The sequence below is a fragment of the Lacerta agilis genome, chromosome 3 (assembly GCF_009819535.1).
Source record: "Lacerta agilis isolate rLacAgi1 chromosome 3, rLacAgi1.pri, whole genome shotgun sequence".
Classification (NCBI taxonomy): domain Eukaryota; kingdom Metazoa; phylum Chordata; class Lepidosauria; order Squamata; family Lacertidae; genus Lacerta; species Lacerta agilis.
The window spans coordinates 97902771-97924818 of NC_046314.1; the positions used below are offsets into that span (position 1 = coordinate 97902771).

Consider the following 22048-nt stretch of genomic DNA (forward strand, 5'->3'; position numbering starts at 1 on the left):
ATGTGAGAGGTAAGGCTTAAGGGCCTCATTAAGAAAAGATAAATTGGGGACAATCAACATATCATAAGCTAATTCCATCACTCAAGTAAATGCAAATTTTTAAATAAAGTCTTTGCTTTGAGGGAGTGAGAGAAATGCTATCATGTACCATCAAATTTTCTACAGTGGTTTTTTATTTATTTTTAATTCACAGCTCTTTGTGTAATACAATTGACAGTAATTGTCACAGGTGCCCTTCTGTTTGGAATGTAGAATTTTCAGTCTGAATGACATTTATGCAGACAGGCATTAAAACACACACACTCCCAAAACTTATTAATGAATTTTGCAGTGGCGGCAAGAGATTGTGTCCTGTTCCATTTGAGGAGTTTATAATCTTTCCTGAACTTTGTTACTTTGTGCTCTGGGGATTTATTTTTCAAGATACAAGCTTTTATTTTCCTCCCCCCCCACATTGGTTTCCATGAGAATAAGACAAAATAATCCAATCTGGTAGTGACAAAAACACTCAGACACAAAGTCATTCAGAAAACCCCCAGGTACTTTCCTAAGCAGCTGCTGGATAAGAGCTGTAGCAAGGAGGAAAACGAAGAAAAGGGAAACCTGAATGAGAGCATTTATACAGGGCCAAAGAAGAAATCAAAATAATTGTTGAGGTATAGAAATCCCATTAAACTTTGTCTTAGCTCCATCACAATTCTGTTCATGCAAACCTGATATTAACTGTGAAGCATTTTCCAGTTCAAAACTGTTGATGCATCTTCACATTTTATAATATTGTCCCAGAGCTTTGTGAATTACAGTATGTTTCTACTCCTAAGTCAACAGCCGGGGTGATAAGAAAACTCGAAAGAAGCACAGTTGTACCTTGTTTTGCGGCATGGATCCGTTCCGGAGCCCCGGCCGCTAGCCGAAAAGGATGCAGGGCAAAGTGTTGCGCCTGCGCGCGGAACGGTTTGCACTTCTGCGCATGTGCGAAGCACGATTGGCAAAACAATAAGTAACCTGTTCCAGTACTTCCGGGTTTGCTGCGGATGTTCGCCAGAATGGATGCTAGATAAGGTGGACATTCGTGGAGGTATTACTGTAATACAATGCAATACCTCTCTCGCTCTGCAAAGCCATTCCCATCTTCATGCCTTCCCGTTGCCAACACATGCAGAAGGGTCACCTCTCTTTCAATCTGCTTTAGGTAGTCGTTCATGCCCACTGATATGAGCAATATTTAAAATCCCCCCCCCCCATTCCTTCTCTCAGACCTATGGCTACCTGCACTTCAATCAGCCAATACACCTTAGCATGAAAAAACATCAATGCAGATTCAGGTAATAATACTACAATGTTTTATAGCTAATTAAAATCAGAATACACCTCTCCAGGGATTTCAGAAAGGAATATTTCCCAACTCTCCCTGAAGATGCCAGAGATTGAATCCAGGACTTTTTCCATGCTAAGTACATGCTCCACCACTGAGCTATATCTTTCCCTCTCATTCAGGTACTCCACAAGCATTCCCACCATTTGGCTCATCCTGAGACCTGAAAGGCACAGCTGTAAAATCAAAACATGCAACAAAAATGTAATTCTGATCTCCTCCATCCATCACTTTGGATAGAACTGCTATGTAAACTGTTTGGCAAGCTCTGCCTTAGTTTCAAAGTTTTGCAAAGAAGCAAAGCTTACTTGCAGCAGCGTTCCATGAACAGCATTCTGTCGTACGCAGGGATCTGTGCAGTCCGGAAGCCCAGCCAACAAAGACGATACAGTCTGTGGTACCTGGTTTATCATAATAAAGGGGACCAGGGCGCGACCAGCCAACTCACGGGAACGATACACAGGAGAGTGACCACATCTGGTAGGGGATAGGAGAGGCAGGATTTGTTAAGAGTTCACCCGTATGCACAGCATGTTAACACAAAAAGGTAATTCAAAATGGGGGGGGAGCCTTGTCTAGAGTTTATAAAATGCATATTGCACAAAAGGATGCTTGAAGAATTCAAGTTCTGTGATGTCAAACGCAACATGGTGCGCTCCACACTCCCCGCCATGTACAGATGAGAACATGGCCCTCCTTGAGATTTTGCGCCTCATGAGAATTTACGCAACATAGCTTAAACAACATATCCAAAAGGGTTAAACACATAAAGGGTCAGTGCATGTTTTACAGTATGTCCTTGAGACAAAGCACAAGTGCAAATATATATATATATATGGCCACCTCATGAGAAGAGAAGACTCCCTAGAAGACCCTGATGTTGGGAAAGATGGAGGGCACAAGGAGAAGGGGACGACAGAGGATGAGATGGTTGGACAGTGTTCTTGAAGCGACTAGCATGAGTTTGGCCAAACTCCGGGAGGCAGTGGAGGATAGGTGTGCATGGCGTGCTCTGGTCCATGGGGTCACGAAGAGTTAGACACGACTGAACAACAACATCATATATATATATATATATATATATATATATATATATATATATATATATATATACACACACACACACACACACACACACACACACCCCACACTTTTATGTTGTGACCTGCGCTGAGTTCTATGGATGAAAGGCAGTATACAAATTTAATAAATAAAATGATTATTGTTTTCGTTCATTTTTTTTCCTTTCAAAAATCACAGATTACTGGGTTTAAAAAACCCCCACAGAATAATGCAGAAAAAGGGCAGAATGGATTTATGAATGAGTGTATGTGAAATTACCCTGAATTGGACTTATACATTCATCCTTTAACTGCACACTAGAGACAAACATACAGCACAAACATATAAGGAGATTTATAACGGCAGCTTTGCATGGAACAAATAAAGTAACTTTTTTAAAAAAAATGCTTCTTATTTTCATTCTTTTGGCCCATCAAATGATGAGGCTACTTGAGGAGATGCAGGAGCTCTGTTTGACAACAACAATAAATACAGCCTTTCGTGTCATCAGCCCAGCACTGTGGAATTCTCTGCCAATAGAGATTCAGCAGACGCCTTCTGTGCCAACTTTTAAAGGCCTGCTGAAAACTCTTCTATTCCACCAGGCCAAGGCAGCCTATTAAGAATACATCTTTCCACAATAGCTAACCAATGTCCAGCTTTTAAATTTTTTAATATGGTTTTATATTCTACTGCGAACCACTTTGATTTTTTATGTATCTGAACGGCAGCGCATGCCTCTCACCATGTAAACAAACAAGCTGCCTATCTGCATGCCACTGCTGCCTGTAACGTGGAAAGTGCTCGCCACTCAGGCTGAGTTGTCCATAAGACTCACATGAAGGGTGTCGGCAGACCAGGGGTCATTTGGCAAAGGTTTACGCTACAAAATCTTGGGTGCGCTTCTAGGAAAAGCAGACAATGACCTGACAACTGTCAGTTCCCAACCGTGCTCCTAAATAGTGAATGATTTCAGTGTACAAGATCTATCCCTAATAATAATAATAATAATTTATTTATACCCCGCCCATCTTGGGTGAGTTTCCCCAGCCACTCTGGGCAGCTCCCAATCAAGTATTAAAAACAATACAGCATTAAATATTAAAAACTTCCCTAAACAGGGCTGCCTTCAGATGTCTTTTAAAAATAGGATAGTTGCTTATTTCCTTGACATCTGACCGGGGGGGGGGGGGGGCGTTCCACAGGGCAGGCGCCACTACCGAAAAGGCCCTCTGCCTGGTTCCCTGTAACCTCACTTCTTGCAATGAGGGAACCACCAGAAGGCCCTCGGTGCTGGACCTCAGTGTCCAGGCTGAACGATGGGGGTGGAGATGCTCCTTCAGGTATACAGGATCAAGGTCATTTAGGGCTTTAAAGCAGGGAGTTATCATCAATTTGAAGGGACGGGGTCCTGGCAAGGAGTTGTGCATGATGGTGTCATGGACTGGTTTTCAGCTGCACCCTCCTGCATTCTCAGCCAGGAGTTCCCAGAGGAAAATCTGTCGCTGGGTGATTAAGTGAGGTAGTAAAATATTTCAGTTTCCTTGCTCCAGGTCCTCTTCCACAGGGATAACTCTCCCTTGAACTAGGGTGATTCCTGCTGCCCCACATCTGCAATTGTCCTAGGTTTCAAATGAACGGGGAAAGACACAAAGTGACTCTTTTTGTAATCATTCTGCAGACCTGTAAATCATAACCCCTTTCTGCTGAAAGCCAACCTTTTCTATCTGTATGTCTACATAGTAAATACTGTTCAACTGAGCGATCCTCTGATTGTTTGAATTCTGGGAGCACATTTTGCTTCCAAAGTTTCTGCTAATGGCTCTATAGGTTCAGAGCTATGCAAATTCTAGAAATGCAGTCTTCCCAACGGTGAAGTCTACACTCCCAATGCAGCATGAGTAGAAAACCAAAGTGTGGGTGATACTTGAATAAGTCATACTGAGAGTAGTCCTACTAAAATCAATGAACTTAAATTACCGTATATACTCGAGTATAAGTCGACCCAAATATAAGCCGAGGCACCTAATTTCCCTACAAAAACCTGGGAAAGCTTATTGACTCAAGTATAAGCCGGTTCACCTTTGCCGCTGTGGTAGAGGAGGAGGAACGAGCAGCCCAAAAGCAGCCCTTCGGGCTGCTCCTTCCTCTTCCTCCTTTGCTGCTGTGGAGCTCACCCCGTCGCAGGGTTTCGAACCACCATTCTTCTGATCAGCAAGCCCTAGGGCTCTGTGGTTTAACCCACAGCGCAATGTTCCCTTGTGTTATACAGAGAAGGCTGGGATCCTGTCCTGTTTAAGCAGGAGCCAGCGAAAGTGAGCACCTGTGGGGTTTTAATACTTCCTTAACTGATAGGCTTTCTGCCTTCTGGGGTCTAAAGTTTGCATTTATGTGAGCAGTTCAGGAATGGAACAAGCTGCCTGGGGAGAGTAAAGAACCGCCGTTCTTGTACACTTCTTAAGGAATGGTTGACTGGGGTGAGCAGGTGGCGGCGGCACGAGCGGAGAGAAAGGGCTTCTTTCTCGCCGCCCCCACCGCCTGCCTCACTTGAGTATAAGCCGAGGGCAGCTTTTTCAGCACAAAAAATGTGCTGAAAAACTAGGCTTATACTCAAGTATATACAGTAGTAGGTCTTCTCCAGGTTTGACTTAGTAGGAATCACCCTAACATAGCTTGCATTGGAAACAAACTGGAATCAAGATATCAGATCTGTGTTGCAAGATATGCTTTCCCCAACTTATTTAGTGGCTTATGCATAGAGGCAAAATATTTAAAACTGCATTTCTAGAGGAAGGAAGGAAGCAGTTTAGTAGTAGGAAGGGTTCAAATAAATGAGAATGCTTTACTGCAACGCAATGCAAAATAATTTGTCTGCAAATGCTCCCATGTTTGTGCTACACCATGCCTTATTTAAATTGAACAAACTCTTGTGTATAAGTGTTTCCTTTCAAATACAATTAACCCTGACACAGTTGCAGATGTTTAGCTTCTAATTAGCAGTAACGGCACACTCAAGAATGCCCCTCTTTTTCCTCGCAATCTTTTACAAATGATGATTTCCCAAAGGAATCTGGCATCAATTCAAGAGAAAGAATGGAAAATGGGAACGCTGCCAGTGTTGTGACTGCCAGATATTTTGTGAAAAGGTACTTTCCAAAAACATGATTCAGAGGGCTTTTTTTCCTCATCCAACTCTAGAACTGCATTCCATTTTGATTTAATTGCATTAGTTCTAGTAACATAATCAAATGCAGATTACAGTCAAACACTTAAGGAGCTTGTTTTATTCTGTGGTCATTTTAAACAGAAGCCTAAGCATTTAGAAACTCGCAATTGTTTATTATATCATGGCAAATAATATATGTGTGTGTGTACATAATGCATGTAATATATTAGGCTAAAATAAAATCCCAAAACCATACTTGTTGTGGCAAACACAAGGATATGTAGAACAGCACTTTACCTTTCACATACAGTCGTACCTCGGGTTACGTACGCTTCGGGTTGCGTACTTTTCGGGTTACGAACTCCCGTAACCCGGAAGTATTTCCCGGCACACACGCACGATCCGCGCATGCGCAGAAGCGGTCTACGCGCTTCGTGCATGCACATAGCGCGTTTTTCAGGTTACATACAGCAACCCAGAACGAATTGAGTACGTAACCCAAGGGAGCGCTGTATTCTGCCTCTTCCAAACATCAAATTAACATTCATATCAGTGACTGAAAAATACGTGTATCTTCATTCTCCCCCCCCCCCATGTATTTTTTGTTCACCATGAATTGGATTAAAGGACTAGCTTTTGCCAGCAATTGCAATTATTGAAGCAACACTGCCTATTTTTACTTATGTAAATTCCCATTCATTCAGAAAGATGCTGGAAAGCCAAGGAGATTCTCCTACACACAGAGGTCAGATTGGACTGGCTCCTTCTTCCTACCCTAGGAAGAGCTGCTATTCCAGATATACAGCCTAGCCTCTATATTTCTGGGAGAGAGGCCCCCTCCCTGCCCCACAAAAAAACCAATCCATTTCCATTTGAATATAGTTGCTTCCTAAAGCAACAACTTTAAAACCTATGAAAAATAGTCAAGGTGGGCAGACAAGTGACTGAAGAAGGAACAGGGAGAAGAAACCTTTCCCTGCTCCAAGTTATCCAATACATTTCCCCTCTCCCCGTAGGATTTCCGATTTAGATTTACATTTCATAGATGAGGGAAGGGTCACTGACAAGGGCAGGAACAAAGAACCAGGACAGAGAAAGCAAGCTAGATGGGAGTTGGCCAGGATGCAACTCAATTGTCAGGAACTCTGGGCTGATTTGAACAGAGGATCTAACTGCCTGGCCAACAGAAAGGTCAGAAAGCCAGCTACAAGCTTGAAGACACAGCAACACACCACCAACAAGGTTTGTTTCAACAGCTTATTGGTGAACCTCCTGTCTGGATGCTTCATACACCTCAGGGTTGTGGGTTCAAGCCCCATGTTGGGCAGGGGGTTGGACCAGATGATCCCTCCCAACTCTACATATCTATGATTTATCAAACATGGTTCATCAAAATGTAAAAATGCTTGATGCTGTTTATTTCAACACAAAAACGATACAGATCTTAGATTCAGGTTGTGGCTCCTGTCGTAAAATTTTGGCTTCACTTAACAGGGATGGGGAATCCCATTTCCTTCCCTTCAAAGAATCCCACCCTTTAATTGCTACTGTATGTCACTCAACCATTACCTGTTGTCAGTACACTTACCGAGCACAAATTTATGGAAGAAAACTGGAAAGAGAAAGGAGCTGAAACACAATGGTCCAGCAGATGTAAACAAGTCATAAAACCCCAGGTTGGAGTGCCAGTTCTTGTTTCCTTGTTATTGAAATCACAAGGAAGCCCTTGAACAATACTGTATCTGATCCTGGACTTCCTGTCTATAAGAAAAATACTGTTTCCTCCTGGCAGTTCACAATAAACATGGGAAATCGTTTGACTTGTCAAATAAAGTCTCCCAAGATTAAAAAGCGCTGGTGGCAATCAAGCTAACTTAACTATGTTTGCATATATATTATAAAATGAAACATACTTCCTTCAAGTTAAAAAATAAACAGTCCTCCAGCAATAAGTCTGGATTTAACAAGCAGGATTACAATGAAAGCGGTCTGTGATCTCTCTTCTCACTTGAGTCTGAGTGGTGCTGGGGTCGCTTCAGATTAATCTGAAGGGATTTGCTTTTTGATAGCGAATAAACAAAGCAAAATATACAAGCTGTATCATGCAACAGCTGGAAAATCTTGGAGTGAAACCATAAATTTTATTATTCAAATAAGCACTCTCAGTGTTTGAGCTTTAAGTATTTAACCTTTGCATAGTCAGAATGAACTTTAAAACTATGACACGCCTGACCGTTACAAAAACCAAAGTATATTGAAGTGAAGGCTTCCCTGAAACTCTGGCAACCCTGAATAATGCTTTTGCTGGCGGGGGGGAAAGTGTTTGCTGTTTTCGTTTTATACTTCTCTGCTTGGGAAGTCTAATTTAGAGAGAGAGAATTGTGTCATAAGTGATTCAAGGCAACTGAAATGCACTCTGTAAAATTCTCTATAACACACTTATATTTATGGTAGATTTGTGTATGGCATGTTAGGGGACAGTTAATACCTCTAGTGGGGGACACGCCGTGCTTCTTTTAGGGTAGTTTGTCCAACTTTTGTCACCATCCTGCACTCCACTCTCACCTGTGGCTCCTAGAAGCTGTCAGCAACAGCGGCCACACCCTGGGAATGGCTTTGGCTGGCCGGTTAAACCAGGTGAGCGGCAAAAGGGGCTTGTCAACCTCATAGAATCATAGAGTTGAAAGAGACCACAAGGGCCATCCAGTCCAACCCCCTGCCAAGCAGGAAACACCATCAAAGCATTCCTGACAGATGGCTGTCAAGCCACCGCTTAAAGACCTCCAAAGAAGGAGACTCCACCACACTCCTTGGCAGCAAATTCCACTGTCGAACAGCTCTTACTGTCAGGAAGTTCTTCCTAATGTTTAGGTGACCTGAGAAGGTAATCCATCTAGGAAAAGGAAAACACTGATCCTAAACCTTCGCTTCCTTGCAGCTGTACGTGAGAAAGGCTTCAGGAACAATCTGTATCCACTTCCTAGCAAGACGCCTTTGGAAGAAGGAAAGGCTAAGGAGTGAACCCTACACAAACCAGAGTGGAGTCCCTTAGACAGTTGGATGGCACCTTGTATGCCTCCTTCCGTCAACTCTTGCAGCCAAGCTGGTGCCAAACATCTTGCTCTACTTTCCTTTGCAACACATCAGTGAGGCCGTGGGGTGGGGTCAGCCCAGGCCCGCCATATACACTGTCCAGGCTTGCACCCCAGAGAGGTCACTTTGCTGCTGTTGCTGCTGTTGCTGCTAACACAGCAAAAACACAGGAGGCAGCACTTATGAGTTACTGGTCTCTGCAGCCACAGCAGGCGCTGTGATTCTCCAGCCATTTGATTTTACCCCCAGAGGTGCACTCCATTGTACCCCGAGACAATGCCAACAACAGCTATGCAAAAAAATAAATAAAATCCATTTATCCACACTACAAAATAGTAACTGGCATGCGGGTCAAACAGCACAGTGCTGTCCTTGCACTTCTTCTGGTGCCCTTCCTCCTCTTTGTGGCAATGATGGCAGTGGCATCCCTGCTGCTCAGGACCCACTTACTTGCTGCTACTGGTGATATTGTGTCACCTGTGCTTAACATTTGTTTTCTTTCGCCATCTTTTGAGCAGTGACAGTGCCGCCCCCCCCCCCCCCGCTCTAGGCAAAGAGCCTTGTTGAGTGGAGAGATGGCAGCGGTGCTGTCTGGACAGCAGGGCTGCTGGTTGCAGCTGCCAGTGCCAGGTGTGGAGGCCCCAAAAACACAAGGGATGGGGCAGTTACACCCCCCCAGGGGTTGCCCTGCTCATATTTTTCACTTTCTGCTCCATCTTCTCCATGCAGAACACACCAGAATTAAAACAAAGAAACAAGAATGGTAAGCTATTTTGTCTTACACAGAGGGAAACAAACCAGATTATAAGTAGCTCATACTATTGTGTATTCATATCCAGGTGATATGATTCTATGGGGAGGCCGATGTTGTAATCGAAGATCCCAAGAACTAAGCAACTAGTTTCACACTGCAAGGGCTCCCGAGAAGGCACTGTGCCACACGGCACTGCAAACAGCTTCTGAATTTGAGTGTGCCAATGTGGCATAAGGGGCCTGTTTCTGAAAGTGGCAGAGGGGGAGATCAAAATTCTCACTGATTTTACATGTCAAGCGCCAGAACCTGGCAAGGCCGGGTAGCTGCTGGGGCACCTCAACAGCCCCCGAGCAAAGCCAGACTCAGTCCAATCCCCAATCCATCATTGTTCTCATGCTCCTCTATTCTCTATAAGAATGGTTTTAACCAACCTTTATCCTTTTTTTGTATTTCTTGTACATTGCTTCAAAACACTTTCCAGTTAAGCAGCAGACACACACACACACACACACACACACACAAAAGTGATTTATAAATGCAATTAATTAATTAATTTATTAAAAATAAATAAAAGACCAGCAGAAACACTCGATAAAGGATCAGGAATCAATAATGAGTAGCTAGGGAATGGGGAGGGCTTCTTACCTGGGATTGAGTATTATAAGACTCTTGTCTTGGAAAGGCCAGCTAAAATACTACTCCTCTCCCCCAGTAGCTAGAGGTGCCCTTGTTGCATTTACTTGATGCCTAGAAGTTATGGCTCAATACTTTCATCTACAGATGTAGCAGAAATTAAATGTTCTCGGTGACATTTTGTGCTATTTATCTTCCAACACGAACTACTAAATAAAACATTAGCTTTCAGCAGCACGTGATCAAAGAACAAAACTCAACAAATTTACATCCACAACTTGCGAAATTATTTCCAGCCCATTTCTGCTGCCTCAGCTACGCTCAGCAAATATTCGGTCTTGTGCAAACCAGCAATGGAGTTGTCAGCATTCCGTGCATAACAACCAGCAACTTCTATAAGAAAGCCCCATAATTCGGACGCCCTTCAAAACACACACTTAAAGCACTAACTAATAGCACAAGTAAAAGACCAATCACTGGGAAAGTAGGTAACATATGTTTAAAATACAAAAAGAAATCCATGAAGGCTGTGTGGACATCTTCCTTATCAGACTTCCAGTCAATCTAGGCAAAATATTCTCTACCATGAAGGACAGCAACTCTGTCAATGATCCTTTTGACTGGAATTGCTAGGCAGATAGGCATTAAACCTGATTACTGCAGAACGTGTGCTGTGCCACCAAACTATTATGTTCTCCCCCATGTGCATTATCATATGCAAATATTTTAACCTAGACTTTGAACTTTTGTAATTAAGCTTCAGGTTGCTTAAATCAAATGCAAACAAGAAACCGTAACTATTTATATGAAGATTATGGTCTTTTAAATCACCACAGGACAATTTAACTATAAAGGACTTCCAGTCCTATGGTTCTCTCTCGTTTAGAAATCTGACACAGGTAAGAAAATAGGTCGAACTGTAAAGTTGGAAGGGACCCCAAGGGTCATCTAGTCCAACCCCTTGAAATGTAGGAATCTCAGTTAGCGCATCCATGACAGATGGCCACCCAATCTCTGCTTAAAAACCTCCAAGGAAAAAGAGTCCACAACCTCCCCAGGGAGTCTGTTCCATGGTCAAAAAGCTCTTATTACCAGAAAGTTCTTCCTGACTTTTATTTGGAATCTCCTTTCTTGTAACTTGAAGCCATTAATTTGGATCCTAGCCTCCGAAGCAGGAGAAAACAAGCTTGCTGCATCTTCCATGTGACAGCCCTTTAGATATTGAAGATGGCTGTCGTATCTCCTCTCAGGCTCCTTTTTCCAGGCTAAACATACCCAATTCCCTCAACCATTCCCCGTAAGGCTTGGTTTCCAGACCATTGATGCTCTTGGTCAGACTTCCTCAACCTCGGCCCTCCAGATGTTTTTGGCCTACAACTCCCATGATCCCTGGCTAGCAGGTCTAGTGGTCAGGGATGATGGGAATTGTAGTCTCAAAACTTCTGTAGGTCCGAGGTTGAGGAAGCCTGCTCTTGGTCACCCTCCTCTGCACACAATCAAGTTTGCCATGTCTATTAATTTCAGTGTGTCGAAAATGACTGAGCTCAAGGATTGCTAGCCTGAACTAGTGGACACCTTTTGAATTCTGAGAGCGAGCTGTGGGCGCTAGTCACAACATGGCTACCATGGGGAAGGTCACAGCAAAACACAACATGGCTGCTGTGAGGGGCCATGGCATAACAGTTTTGTTCAGATAATCAGCTGATCTGAGAGGACACGTTCATCACAGTCTAATCTTGCACCATCATAAATACTATATTTTAATTAATACATTTGTGAGCATTTTAAACTTCTTAATATGACAAAATATCAGTTAACAGTCAAAAGTTCTTCATCAGTTCACATCTTTTATTTGCTTAAAATAGCTCTTAGTGACAGAATGTGGCATTCTTTGGTCCAGTAAGTATAAAATAAAAGTGTCTAAACCTTATGCCCTCTTTCAGTCTGAGGCCCCACCCTCCAATTGTGCCTGTGATTCCTTCCTTCCTTCCTTCCTTCCTTCCTTCCTTCCTTTCTTCTCTCTCTCTCTCTCTCTCTCTCTCTCTCTCTCTCTCTCTCACACACACACACACACACACTCCATATCCATACAGACATTCAACACATCCAGAACACAGTGGATTTACAATACTGATACAAAGTTCAGTTCTGACCATAAAGTAATTTTAGAAGCCTGCTCCCCTCATTAACAAAATGTGGTGTCCCTCCTCCCCAGAAAAAACACTGTCTTAAGTGTAAGGCAGTGTCCCTAGTCTCAAAAAAGAAAAGAAAAAGTCTATTTGCAAAGTTTATCATATTTAAAAGCCCTATTTTCCTTTCCACTCCAGATCAGCTTTTCAACAACTGTAGGTTTCGCTTCTGAGACTGATAGGAATTTGGCTGTTGTTTGAAGTGGTCATTTAACAAGCGAGCTGAAACGGAGCCACTCCTAAGCCCACTTGTGTATAACATTTCTAAGAAAAGTTATCTCAGCGAGATGAAAAGCTGCACTCCCCACCCAACCCTCGCATGTGTGTGTATATAGATTTTTACACCCTAGAGAAATATTTTCCCATCATATTTCAGAGCCATCATCAAGCCTGCTGGGATTTTCTATTTCAACTAGATGTTTATTGTATTTTACAGATGCAGTTTTTCCAACCCACAATGACTTCAGCTAGCTTTGCTTAGCAATTTGTTCAAGCCACATGGGGTTCATTACAAATTCTTCTTTTCTAACCATTTAGTAAATATTCCTCCAAATAAAGAATGATTCTGCCAACTTGAAGCCATTTAGAAAATAACACGAAACCAGAAAGATTGCTTGCTAGTCACAGCAATATTTTATCTTGGTGTCACCAAATGGAGATGGGTGAGAAACAGCGTGAGAAACTGATTAACTGGTTAAAAAACAATGATTACAACACTTGATCTTAGCCAAAAGGCCAAGAAGAGCCCTCACAGACCTTAAATTGTACTACGAGGCTACATGTTTGGTTTGGATTAGGGAATGGATAAAACTGGAAAAGGAAGAAGCACTGGATTTGGAAGGTCATGACAACAGATATGGATGGCATGCATGCTTATAGTATGAGAAAGGGAAAGTTCATAAGGGTTTTTATAATCACATAATCAGGAGACCATTAATGAGAGTCTGGAAGAGATATAAAGACTTATTAGAACAAAAAACACCTTGGTGGTTATCACCAATTCAAGCTTTGTTGCTCAAACCGCTTGGAAAAAAGTTAAAGTGACCTACATATAGAGACTTATTGAGAGATCAAGAAGGCAAATGGAAATTAAGAGTATAGGAAATTAATTAAGATTTTCAGAATTGGTTGCATTACAGACAATTAAATGAGATGTATAAGGAAGATAATAAAAAAGGGTTTAGTTACACGATTTCTAGATTTCAAAAAGAGGTTATAGAAGATGTGAAGTTACTGAAGAAAGCATATAGTATACTGCTAGAATGGAAAACAAAAGATGAGGAGGTCAAATCAGTCATGATCAAATGGGCGCAAGATCTAGGACACAACATACAATTGAAGATTGGGAAAAACTTTGGAAGGTGGATTTGAAATTTACAGACTGTTCTCTTTTGAAAGAAAATTGTATGAAAATGATGTACAGATGGTATATTACACTAGTAAAAATGGCAAAAATGTATAAAACGGGGTCAAATACTTGTTGGAAATGTAAAGAAAAAGAAGGTACGTTTTATCATATGTGGTGGGAATGTAGAGTAGTTAAAATTTTTGGGAGATGATATATAATGAATTGAAAAAAAATGTTTAAAATAACATTTGTTAAGAAACCAGAAGCATTTTTGTTAGGGATCTTAGGGCAAGATCTGCCAAGGAAAACAAAGAATTTATTCATGTACGCGACAACAGTGGCAAGAGTTTTGTTGGCACAACATTGGAAGAATGAGGAAATCCCGATGAAAGAACAATGGCAAGAAAAATTGATGAGCTATGCGGAAATGGCAAAGTTAATATATAAGCTATGTGAGAAGAACAACCGGGACTTTAAGGAAGAATGGGAACTTTTCACAAATTATGAAAAGAGACAACAAAATGACTTGGACTCCTTGGCAGGCTTTGAGTAAACATTCACAATTTATAGGACAGATGAAGTAAGGATATGTGGAAGAAGCAGAAGAGTTTGGATTTGATATCCCGCTTTATCACTACCCGAAGGAGTCTCAAAGCAGCTAACATTCTCTTTTCCCTTCCTCCCCCACAACAAACACTCTGTGAGATGAGTGCGGCTGAGAGACTTCAAAGAAGTGTGACTAGCCCAAGGTCACCCAGCAGCTGCATGTGGAGGAGCGGAGATGCGAACTCGGTTCATCAGATTACGAGTCTACCGCTCTTAACCACTACACCACACTGTACAAATTTATAACATACAGAAAACAATATGTATAAACAAATCGGAGAGGGGAGCTGAGGGAAGTCTTGGGGGGAGGGGGGAAAGGGAAAAATGTAATGGATTACATTGATTAATAATTTGTTTCGTTAAGTTTGATTAATAAAAATTATTTTTTTAAAAACAATGATTACAGAGAAAACACTTTTTCTTCCTTAGATCCCTTGTCTTTTTCTGACTTTTATTGCAATCATGCACCACATTTACCAATATCTAATTCCATAGACACCGGGAAATTGGGCAAAAAAGGGGGAAGGCACTGATAATGCCACCCCCAGCCCCCACTTGAACAGAGTGGTCCAATTTCTAGTTGAGGCCAGACCCAATTGTTGGTGGCTTTTTCTAAACACGTTCCTTTCCATTCACTTCCATTTATGCATCTTCCTTTACTAGTTTGAAGACCTAATGGCTTGGTTTGCATGTTCCACTATCAATCAATCAATTAATTTATTGTGTATACCCACACTTAGTGTGGCTATACACAATAAAAATTATGGCTTAGCACACGTGCAAATGTGTGAGCTCCAAAAAAGGAGGTTGCAGGGGCTTTGCTCCTTTATGATTGTTCTACTGCTGTGCCGAGCTAAGCCATAGTTTGGCTTGTAGTTTGCTTCCTCCCAGACAAACCACAAGCTTTAAACTATGTACAGAATAAATGTTGGTTAAAGGTTGTGTTTTGCCTGGAGAGAGCTAACCCACAAGCCCAGGTTGGGAGGATGCAACATCCCAAGGGAAGGAGCAAAGAAGCAACAATTTTTCCTGGAGTGCACACATTCATGAAAGACATGCTTCGGTTTAGCTTAGCATGATGCAATACCAAGAACAAAGTTGAATAGCTCAGTTCTCCAGCACACATTAAAAGTGCATCATAAACCTTTTAACTCTATACAGAGGCAGTAATCTGTAACCTCTGAGTGTATTATTTATTTTTATTTTATTTATTTATTTAGATTAAATTTGTATACTGCCCTTGATGCACAGATCTCGGGGCAGTTCATAACATAAATATACAAAATAAAAACAAAAACTAGCATTATTACTTTTCAGGGACAGGAAATGGACTCTCGTTCTCCTCCCACCCACTGTTCCAGAAAGATTTCTTTGAAATTCACCCAGATTTCAAAAACAGCTTGCCATCTAGCACATGTCATGATGCCCAAGGTTAAAGTTAAAATGCTAGGATTAACTCAGAACTCGTTAAAAGTGCATTCTTCATTAATGGAGTGTTGCAAGTTCATAGCCTTGAAGTTATGTACTCATCTTTGCAACAACAACAAAGTGGGGGAAATTGTGGGTGGATAATTAAGATTAAAAAAATAAATAAATATGCAGCATCGTAATAAATCTAGCATTTAGGAGGGAAAGCACAATTATAAAATTAACCACTCTAAAGCATTTTAGAGCTGCAATCCTGTACCCACTTCTTGGGGAATATGTCCCATTAAACTCAGTGGGACTTGCTTCTGAATAAGCACATATAGGATCTGGCTGCATATCATTAGTACTACGGTCTCACTATTCTGGAATATTAGCTTCCATAATCCAATATTAGGGAAGAGAGATAACGCTGACATTTGTCCCTTAAAAAAAAAGTGTCAATACTTCCTTTATTGTCCTTTCCAACACAGACTATCTCCTTAGCCTAGAAGTTGCATGGAGCCTTTCCCAGAAGTCAGAACCTCTTGCGTGGCAATGTCCCTCCCTCCCAACTAAATAATGACACATGAGAGACATGGTATCGAATTAATGGGCGTAAAGGCCACAACTTTATTGGTTACGGATGTTGAGCGGTATTGGCTTAGGCATTGGATCCTAACCACTATATCTGACCCCAACCCGGGTGTTGGAGATCCGTGAAGGGTTAACCACCAAGGGCAGCCCACCTGATGCTTATCAAGGGGAACTGCCCCTGTGGTCACCGTTGGGGCGTGCCTTAGGCCCTAACCTCCCTAGGCTTCGGACAGGGCGACGCCCCCGGAAACTTTTAACGGAATACCCTTCCAATGAGGGGCAGGTGATGGCGCTACTTCCCCCTTTTTACCTTTTTTACCTCTATTACCTCAACGCCACCTCCTGCCCATGGGCGGAAGTGGCTTTACAGTTACATAGGCGAGAGCACCTAAAAGAGCAGCTCCACAGAATGAAATGAACCCACCTCCATCTCTAAGTACCGCAGGTGCAACTGGTAATGCAAAACCAGTAGCTGATTTTGTAACTATAATATGCTTAGCTGGTGCTGCGATTGCATTTTCCCATAAGCACTACAGATGAAAGCAGAGAGGAGGAAATGCACAGAAAGGGCATCACAGAGCAAAATCAATTAGCTATGGGGAGGGAGGGAAATCAGTTAATGACAAGGAGGCACATTAAATACAGGCATGCGTAATATCTATACGCGTACAACCATCGGAAACAACTCTTCTGTGTACATAATACCAAGCACATTAGAAATGTATTGTTTCTTCTACCTATCAAAAACAAACATTTAGAAGGTGATTCTATTTTAGGCAGCTCAAGGGCAATGCTGTTTGAACATCTCTCAAGGCAAGATATGGCTTGCTTTAGTGAGCAAATAAGCAGGTGACTTGCAACACCCAAACCCACAGACATTACTATTCGTATTTGTATTTCCACCAGTATTGACAGGAGTTATTAATTTCAAGATAAAAAAAAAACAATGTTTCAGGCATAACGTCATGTTATTTAAAACTGCTCATTAAATATTGGCGCAGTCACACCTCAAAGTCTATTTTGATATGAGACTCTCAACACTCCAACAGCTAGAGCTTTTTAAAGAAGTAAGGAAGGAATTCTTTCTAATTTACTAAGCTAGAAAATATATATAGAAATCATTCCATTGTCTTCCTTACGTGTTTTACAGCCTCAAAAGCCTGAAAATAATTCGCAGGGTTCTGGTTTTTATAATTTTATATTTACATTGTACTTAATAAAAAGTGGCATATTTGACTTCAAACCCAAAACTGCACATGCTAAATTTGGCCCAGTAAAAAGGGGTGGTGTTGTGGGGGTGGGGTGGGGTGGAACAATGAGCACCATAAATATTTACAATCTATTGCTACAGAGGCAACACTTGGGCATTGCACTCACTGCTTACAGAATCACAGAATTGTCGAGTTGGAAGAGACCCATAGGATCATCTAGTCAAACACTTTGCAGTGCAGGAATCACAGGTAAATGATCCCTGTCTTGTTAGAATGTCCTGCCCAGTAAGTAGCAGCGAAAGCATTAGGCCCTATCCACCACAGAGTAGAATTCTCTCAGCTTTGCTTGAAAAAAGTTTTGGCAAAAATCTCAGGGCTTCCTACTAATCTGCCAAGTTTCCCAATTAAATACAGAGAGAATGATTACGATGAAGTCTTATCAATGCCTTTTTCAATCAAAAGTTATTTATGTTCTTAACTAGAATTCCTACTGACATCTGAAAGAAGGAAAAACCCAACTTGAGAGGTATTTGCTGTGTTTCGGTCCCATTGCATCCAAATCCTACTCAAAACATTCCGGTATTCATTCTGTAATCTGCCACATTTTAAATCAATTCACTTGTATGAACTATTATCAAGTACTCTGCATGTTCCTGGTATTTTCTCTAGGATTGAGTAGCAGGAAAACAACAATCAGAATCGGTATTACTGTGTTCTATCAAGAGTATCCCTTCCACAAATGAATGAGCTCCATCCTTTTGCAATACTGATTTATATATATTTAATGTATTTTTATTTTTTAATGTATTTTTATCTTTTGTTGGAAACTGCCGAGAGTGGCTGGGGAAACCCAGCCAGATGGGCGGGGTAGAAATATTATTATTATTATTATTATTATTATTATTATTATTATTCCCACCCTCTTTTCCCTTCTTGATTTACATTCCAAGATTCCACTCCTTTCCTGCACCAAAGGCTGAGATCGAATGCTTTCATTTGGGAGGGACGGACAACACCCAAACTATAGTATACTGTATTCATGGAAACTGTTGTTTATTCTGAGGCCCAGTTTGGACAAAACATTAAACCATGATTTAGCCTTAGAGAAACAGATCCTACTTGAGTGCTTCCTATGCTCTCTCCTCCGGCACGGCCATGGGCCCCCCTTCCTAGTTTAAGTTAGAGTTTGTAACCATGTCCAAACTGGGAAATGCCATTTGTTTTAAACTATAGTTTATAGAAACAAGCCAAGAACAAGATCAGAAACCACAATTCAACCTTGGTCTGTTTCAATAAACCACAGCTTAAACTAACCACAGTTTTGTCCTGTTGTGTATAATCACAAACCATGGTTCGTTGAAACTGGGAAGCAGATCCTTCAATCTCCTCCTTGCAGCTTCACTGGAGAAGATGGGAGGGGAGAGTACTTAAGCAGCTTGTTCCTATCACTAAACTATGGCCTGTATTAACTGTGGTTTATTCAAACGAAAGAGGATCTAAAGCCATCATGGAAGGTGGCAGACTCCTCCCAATGCACACAGAAGATGAGGAAAGGGGAGCACATGACCTTACAGACTCGGTTAATTTCATTGTACACAGGTTGTACATTGACAATCCTCAGTATTTTCTATTTCATTCCCCATTACAGCAATACAAGGGAACGAAAACAGACTAAAAAAAACAGCGAGTGGATCCTGAGCTCTCAGTTCCACTGATTAATCAGTTGGGTCTCATTTTAATCAGCTGCAGCTTTTGTTTATTTAAAAAAAACAACTACTGATTAAAGCTGGCAGGCTTAGTAAAGCCGAGTCCCACCATCTACCCTGTGACCAAGATGGAAATATCTTTTCATGATGTGAGAATATCCTAGGGCTTTGCTTAAACCAAAGAACAGATTACTCTGTATGAATTCACAATCAATCAGAACTTGCCAAAATTGGCAGGCAGAATTTCCACAGAAAGCCATTTCTGATGATCAGGAAACAGCAACGAAATGGAATCCCTCCAGTGGATTGCTCATATTCTTACTTTCAGAAGTTAATATATTTCTCTCAATTACTTCTTTTCACCAAAGCATGCCTATTTTGCTAAAAATTACTAGCAAAGGACACCCTAACCCTCCATTCAAAGATTTTTAAAGGTTATAAGGATTAATCTACAATGTATTTTACAATTAAACTACCAGGATAAAATGTGTCTTTAATAACACAGTGAATGACTGATAAAAAAGTCTTCTAATTTAACTTTGGAGTATTCTGACCGCACAGAAGATTGAGATTTGTTCTTGTAAACGTTTAATCTGACTCACGTTGTGTAAATTACTTCAACACAGCCAAGCCAAGTGTAACTCAACTCCCACCAAATGGAAAATTCCACTTAGGCTTTGAATACTTTCAATTCAGCTTAATTAGATTTTTTACAAGCCAATGCTGTATTGTTTGAGGTGCAAGGCTGAACATATTCTCAGTGCTTGAATATATATATCAGTCTCAACACCCATGGATCAATAAATACTTGGTTCTGTTTGTACAGGTCTACCAGAGCTTTACAATTTCACTATAACCAGAAGCAAGTAATTGCTGGCCAGCAGACAAGGGAAGGGCTGCCTTGCCTTTGCACATGATCAAGAAGCTTGTACAGAATCCACACAACAGAGCATAATTGTTTTAATTTTGTTTTTAAGGCAATTAAACCAAATGTTTTGGTTCAATGCAGAAAGACACAACTATCACCAGATGTAAATGGGCCACAGGTGTATTTGCTATTGTGCACACCAAACCATTTTCTCTTTCTCTCTCTTAAAAAAAATTACATTTATGTTCTGCTCATACAAATGAGTGGCAGCAGTCTTACACCTACAAGATCAATTGGGTTCACACCTGCTTTTCTTTAGCAGGGCTGCAGCTTCAGGTGTTCCCAGACTGGACCCCACCACTTCCCTTTCCACAGAAGACAATGGCTGCAGCTTCAGAAAGACACAGGAAAAAAGAAAAATCCACATATCTCCTTCCTCCAATATTTAACATGTAAGATGTTCTACACAAGTTATCTCTACTTTTCTCATACAAATACAACACCATGTACTAGATCACGTAAAAATGTGAAGACACTTGTGGGATTGAAATAAATGCTGCAACAAAATTTAAAACATGTTATAACTTTCTAGACCAAAGAGACAGAGTTGACTATAAGGACATAAAGGTCAGAAGTGAAGGTTTTAAAGTGCGATATAAAGACTTGAAAACAAAAGACCAGTTGAAGGGATGGAGGGAAGTCACGAGCTCGGCAAAGCAAAGAGTATTTTTATTTGCTATTGTAGTTGGAAATATTGTGTTAAAATAGAAATTAATAGAAATTATATGTTAAAAAAACCACTATGTACTAGATCACATGTGGAATAACAAATGTAGTAGGTGAACTAAGGAAGACACTTTTTTGAATTAACAATATCTCTACAACTAAAGCAACCTGAAGCATTCCAAAGGTACCTTGAAGCTATTTGTGAAGTGAAATGTACAACTTACCTCAAAATAAATGGAGCGAAGGGTGCCATATTAAGGGCGGAATATGTGCCATCCATCGGTGATGGATACAGCTTCCCCAAAATCAAAAGCAAAAGGAATAAGCTCGGGTGCAGCTTAAACTCACCCGTCCCACTACATTAAAAAAAAAAAAGTTGTGAAGATCATTAAACACATCCATAAAAATATTTGCCTAAGTCTACAACTATTTGACAATATACTAGACGCTGCTATAGGGTGATGAAGCACTTTGGGTTATAGCCAGCTAAGTCATCTCCCAAATAGAAACACCTGAGACTAACAAACATAAGTTAGTAGTGTCCATTGATTTTAATGGGTCTAACTGGGAGTATGACTTAGGAGGCAGTTTCAAACCATGGTAGGCAATGGCAGAGCTTAATGAAATGGCAGAGCTACTGCCACATCCACAGGCCTGCTACTTGAGCCAGCCAGGAAATATGGCAGGGGCTGGTCCAGACCCATCCCTGAAACACCGCAGGGGTATCAACTGCAGAAGCTTCCACCTGCCTGCCATTTGGATGGGGATATTGGGCCAATCCTCACTGGCATGTCCTCCGTGTTGCCAGTGGAGATCGCTTGATGGCAGAGGCCAATGGCTCTTGGAAGGGCTTGGGGAAGTGGCATCTCCACATCACCCAAACTCCCTTCAGCATGGCTGATTGGTGGTTTCGATTGCTCTGCTAGGTAGAGGCAACTCTTTGAAATGATTGAAACATTGCAGACATTTCTCTTTCATGCAAGTGTTATTAGTTCACTACAACTCTAACCATTTAGAGTTATCAGAAACAGTTAATGCTTAATGCTCCATTTTTTTAGACAACCAATGCAGACCATAATGCTGGTATGCTTCCCCACAACACACCTTTTTCCTTTTTTTGCTGCGTATAAACCCAAACCATAAGCATAAAAAAATCATTTCTCCAATTACCTGGAGGAGAAAAAATTAATGAATACAAAGCTGAACTGCAAAATAATTTATATGAAATGGAGTAGCTTGTGTGTACATAAATATCACTCAGATTAATATGTAACCAGTTTGGTTTTGGCTGTAGTAAAACAAAAACAAAA

At 41.1% G+C, this 22048-nt stretch overlaps 1 protein-coding gene across 3 annotated transcripts in view; it reads right to left on the reverse strand.

Annotated features, from left to right (window-relative positions):
* The window catches only part of THADA (THADA armadillo repeat containing), a 137130-nt gene that overhangs the window by 54562 nt on the left and 60520 nt on the right, over window positions 1-22048 (reverse strand). For all 3 annotated transcript variants that reach the window (XM_033144875.1, XM_033144874.1, XM_033144873.1), the window contains 2 exons: window positions 20963-21094; window positions 1684-1852 (listed from right to left, as the gene is read on the reverse strand). In XM_033144875.1, coding sequence (XP_033000766.1) covers window positions 1684-1852; window positions 20963-21094 — 301 coding nt within the window. The remainder of the gene's footprint in view (window positions 1-1683; window positions 1853-20962; window positions 21095-22048) is intronic.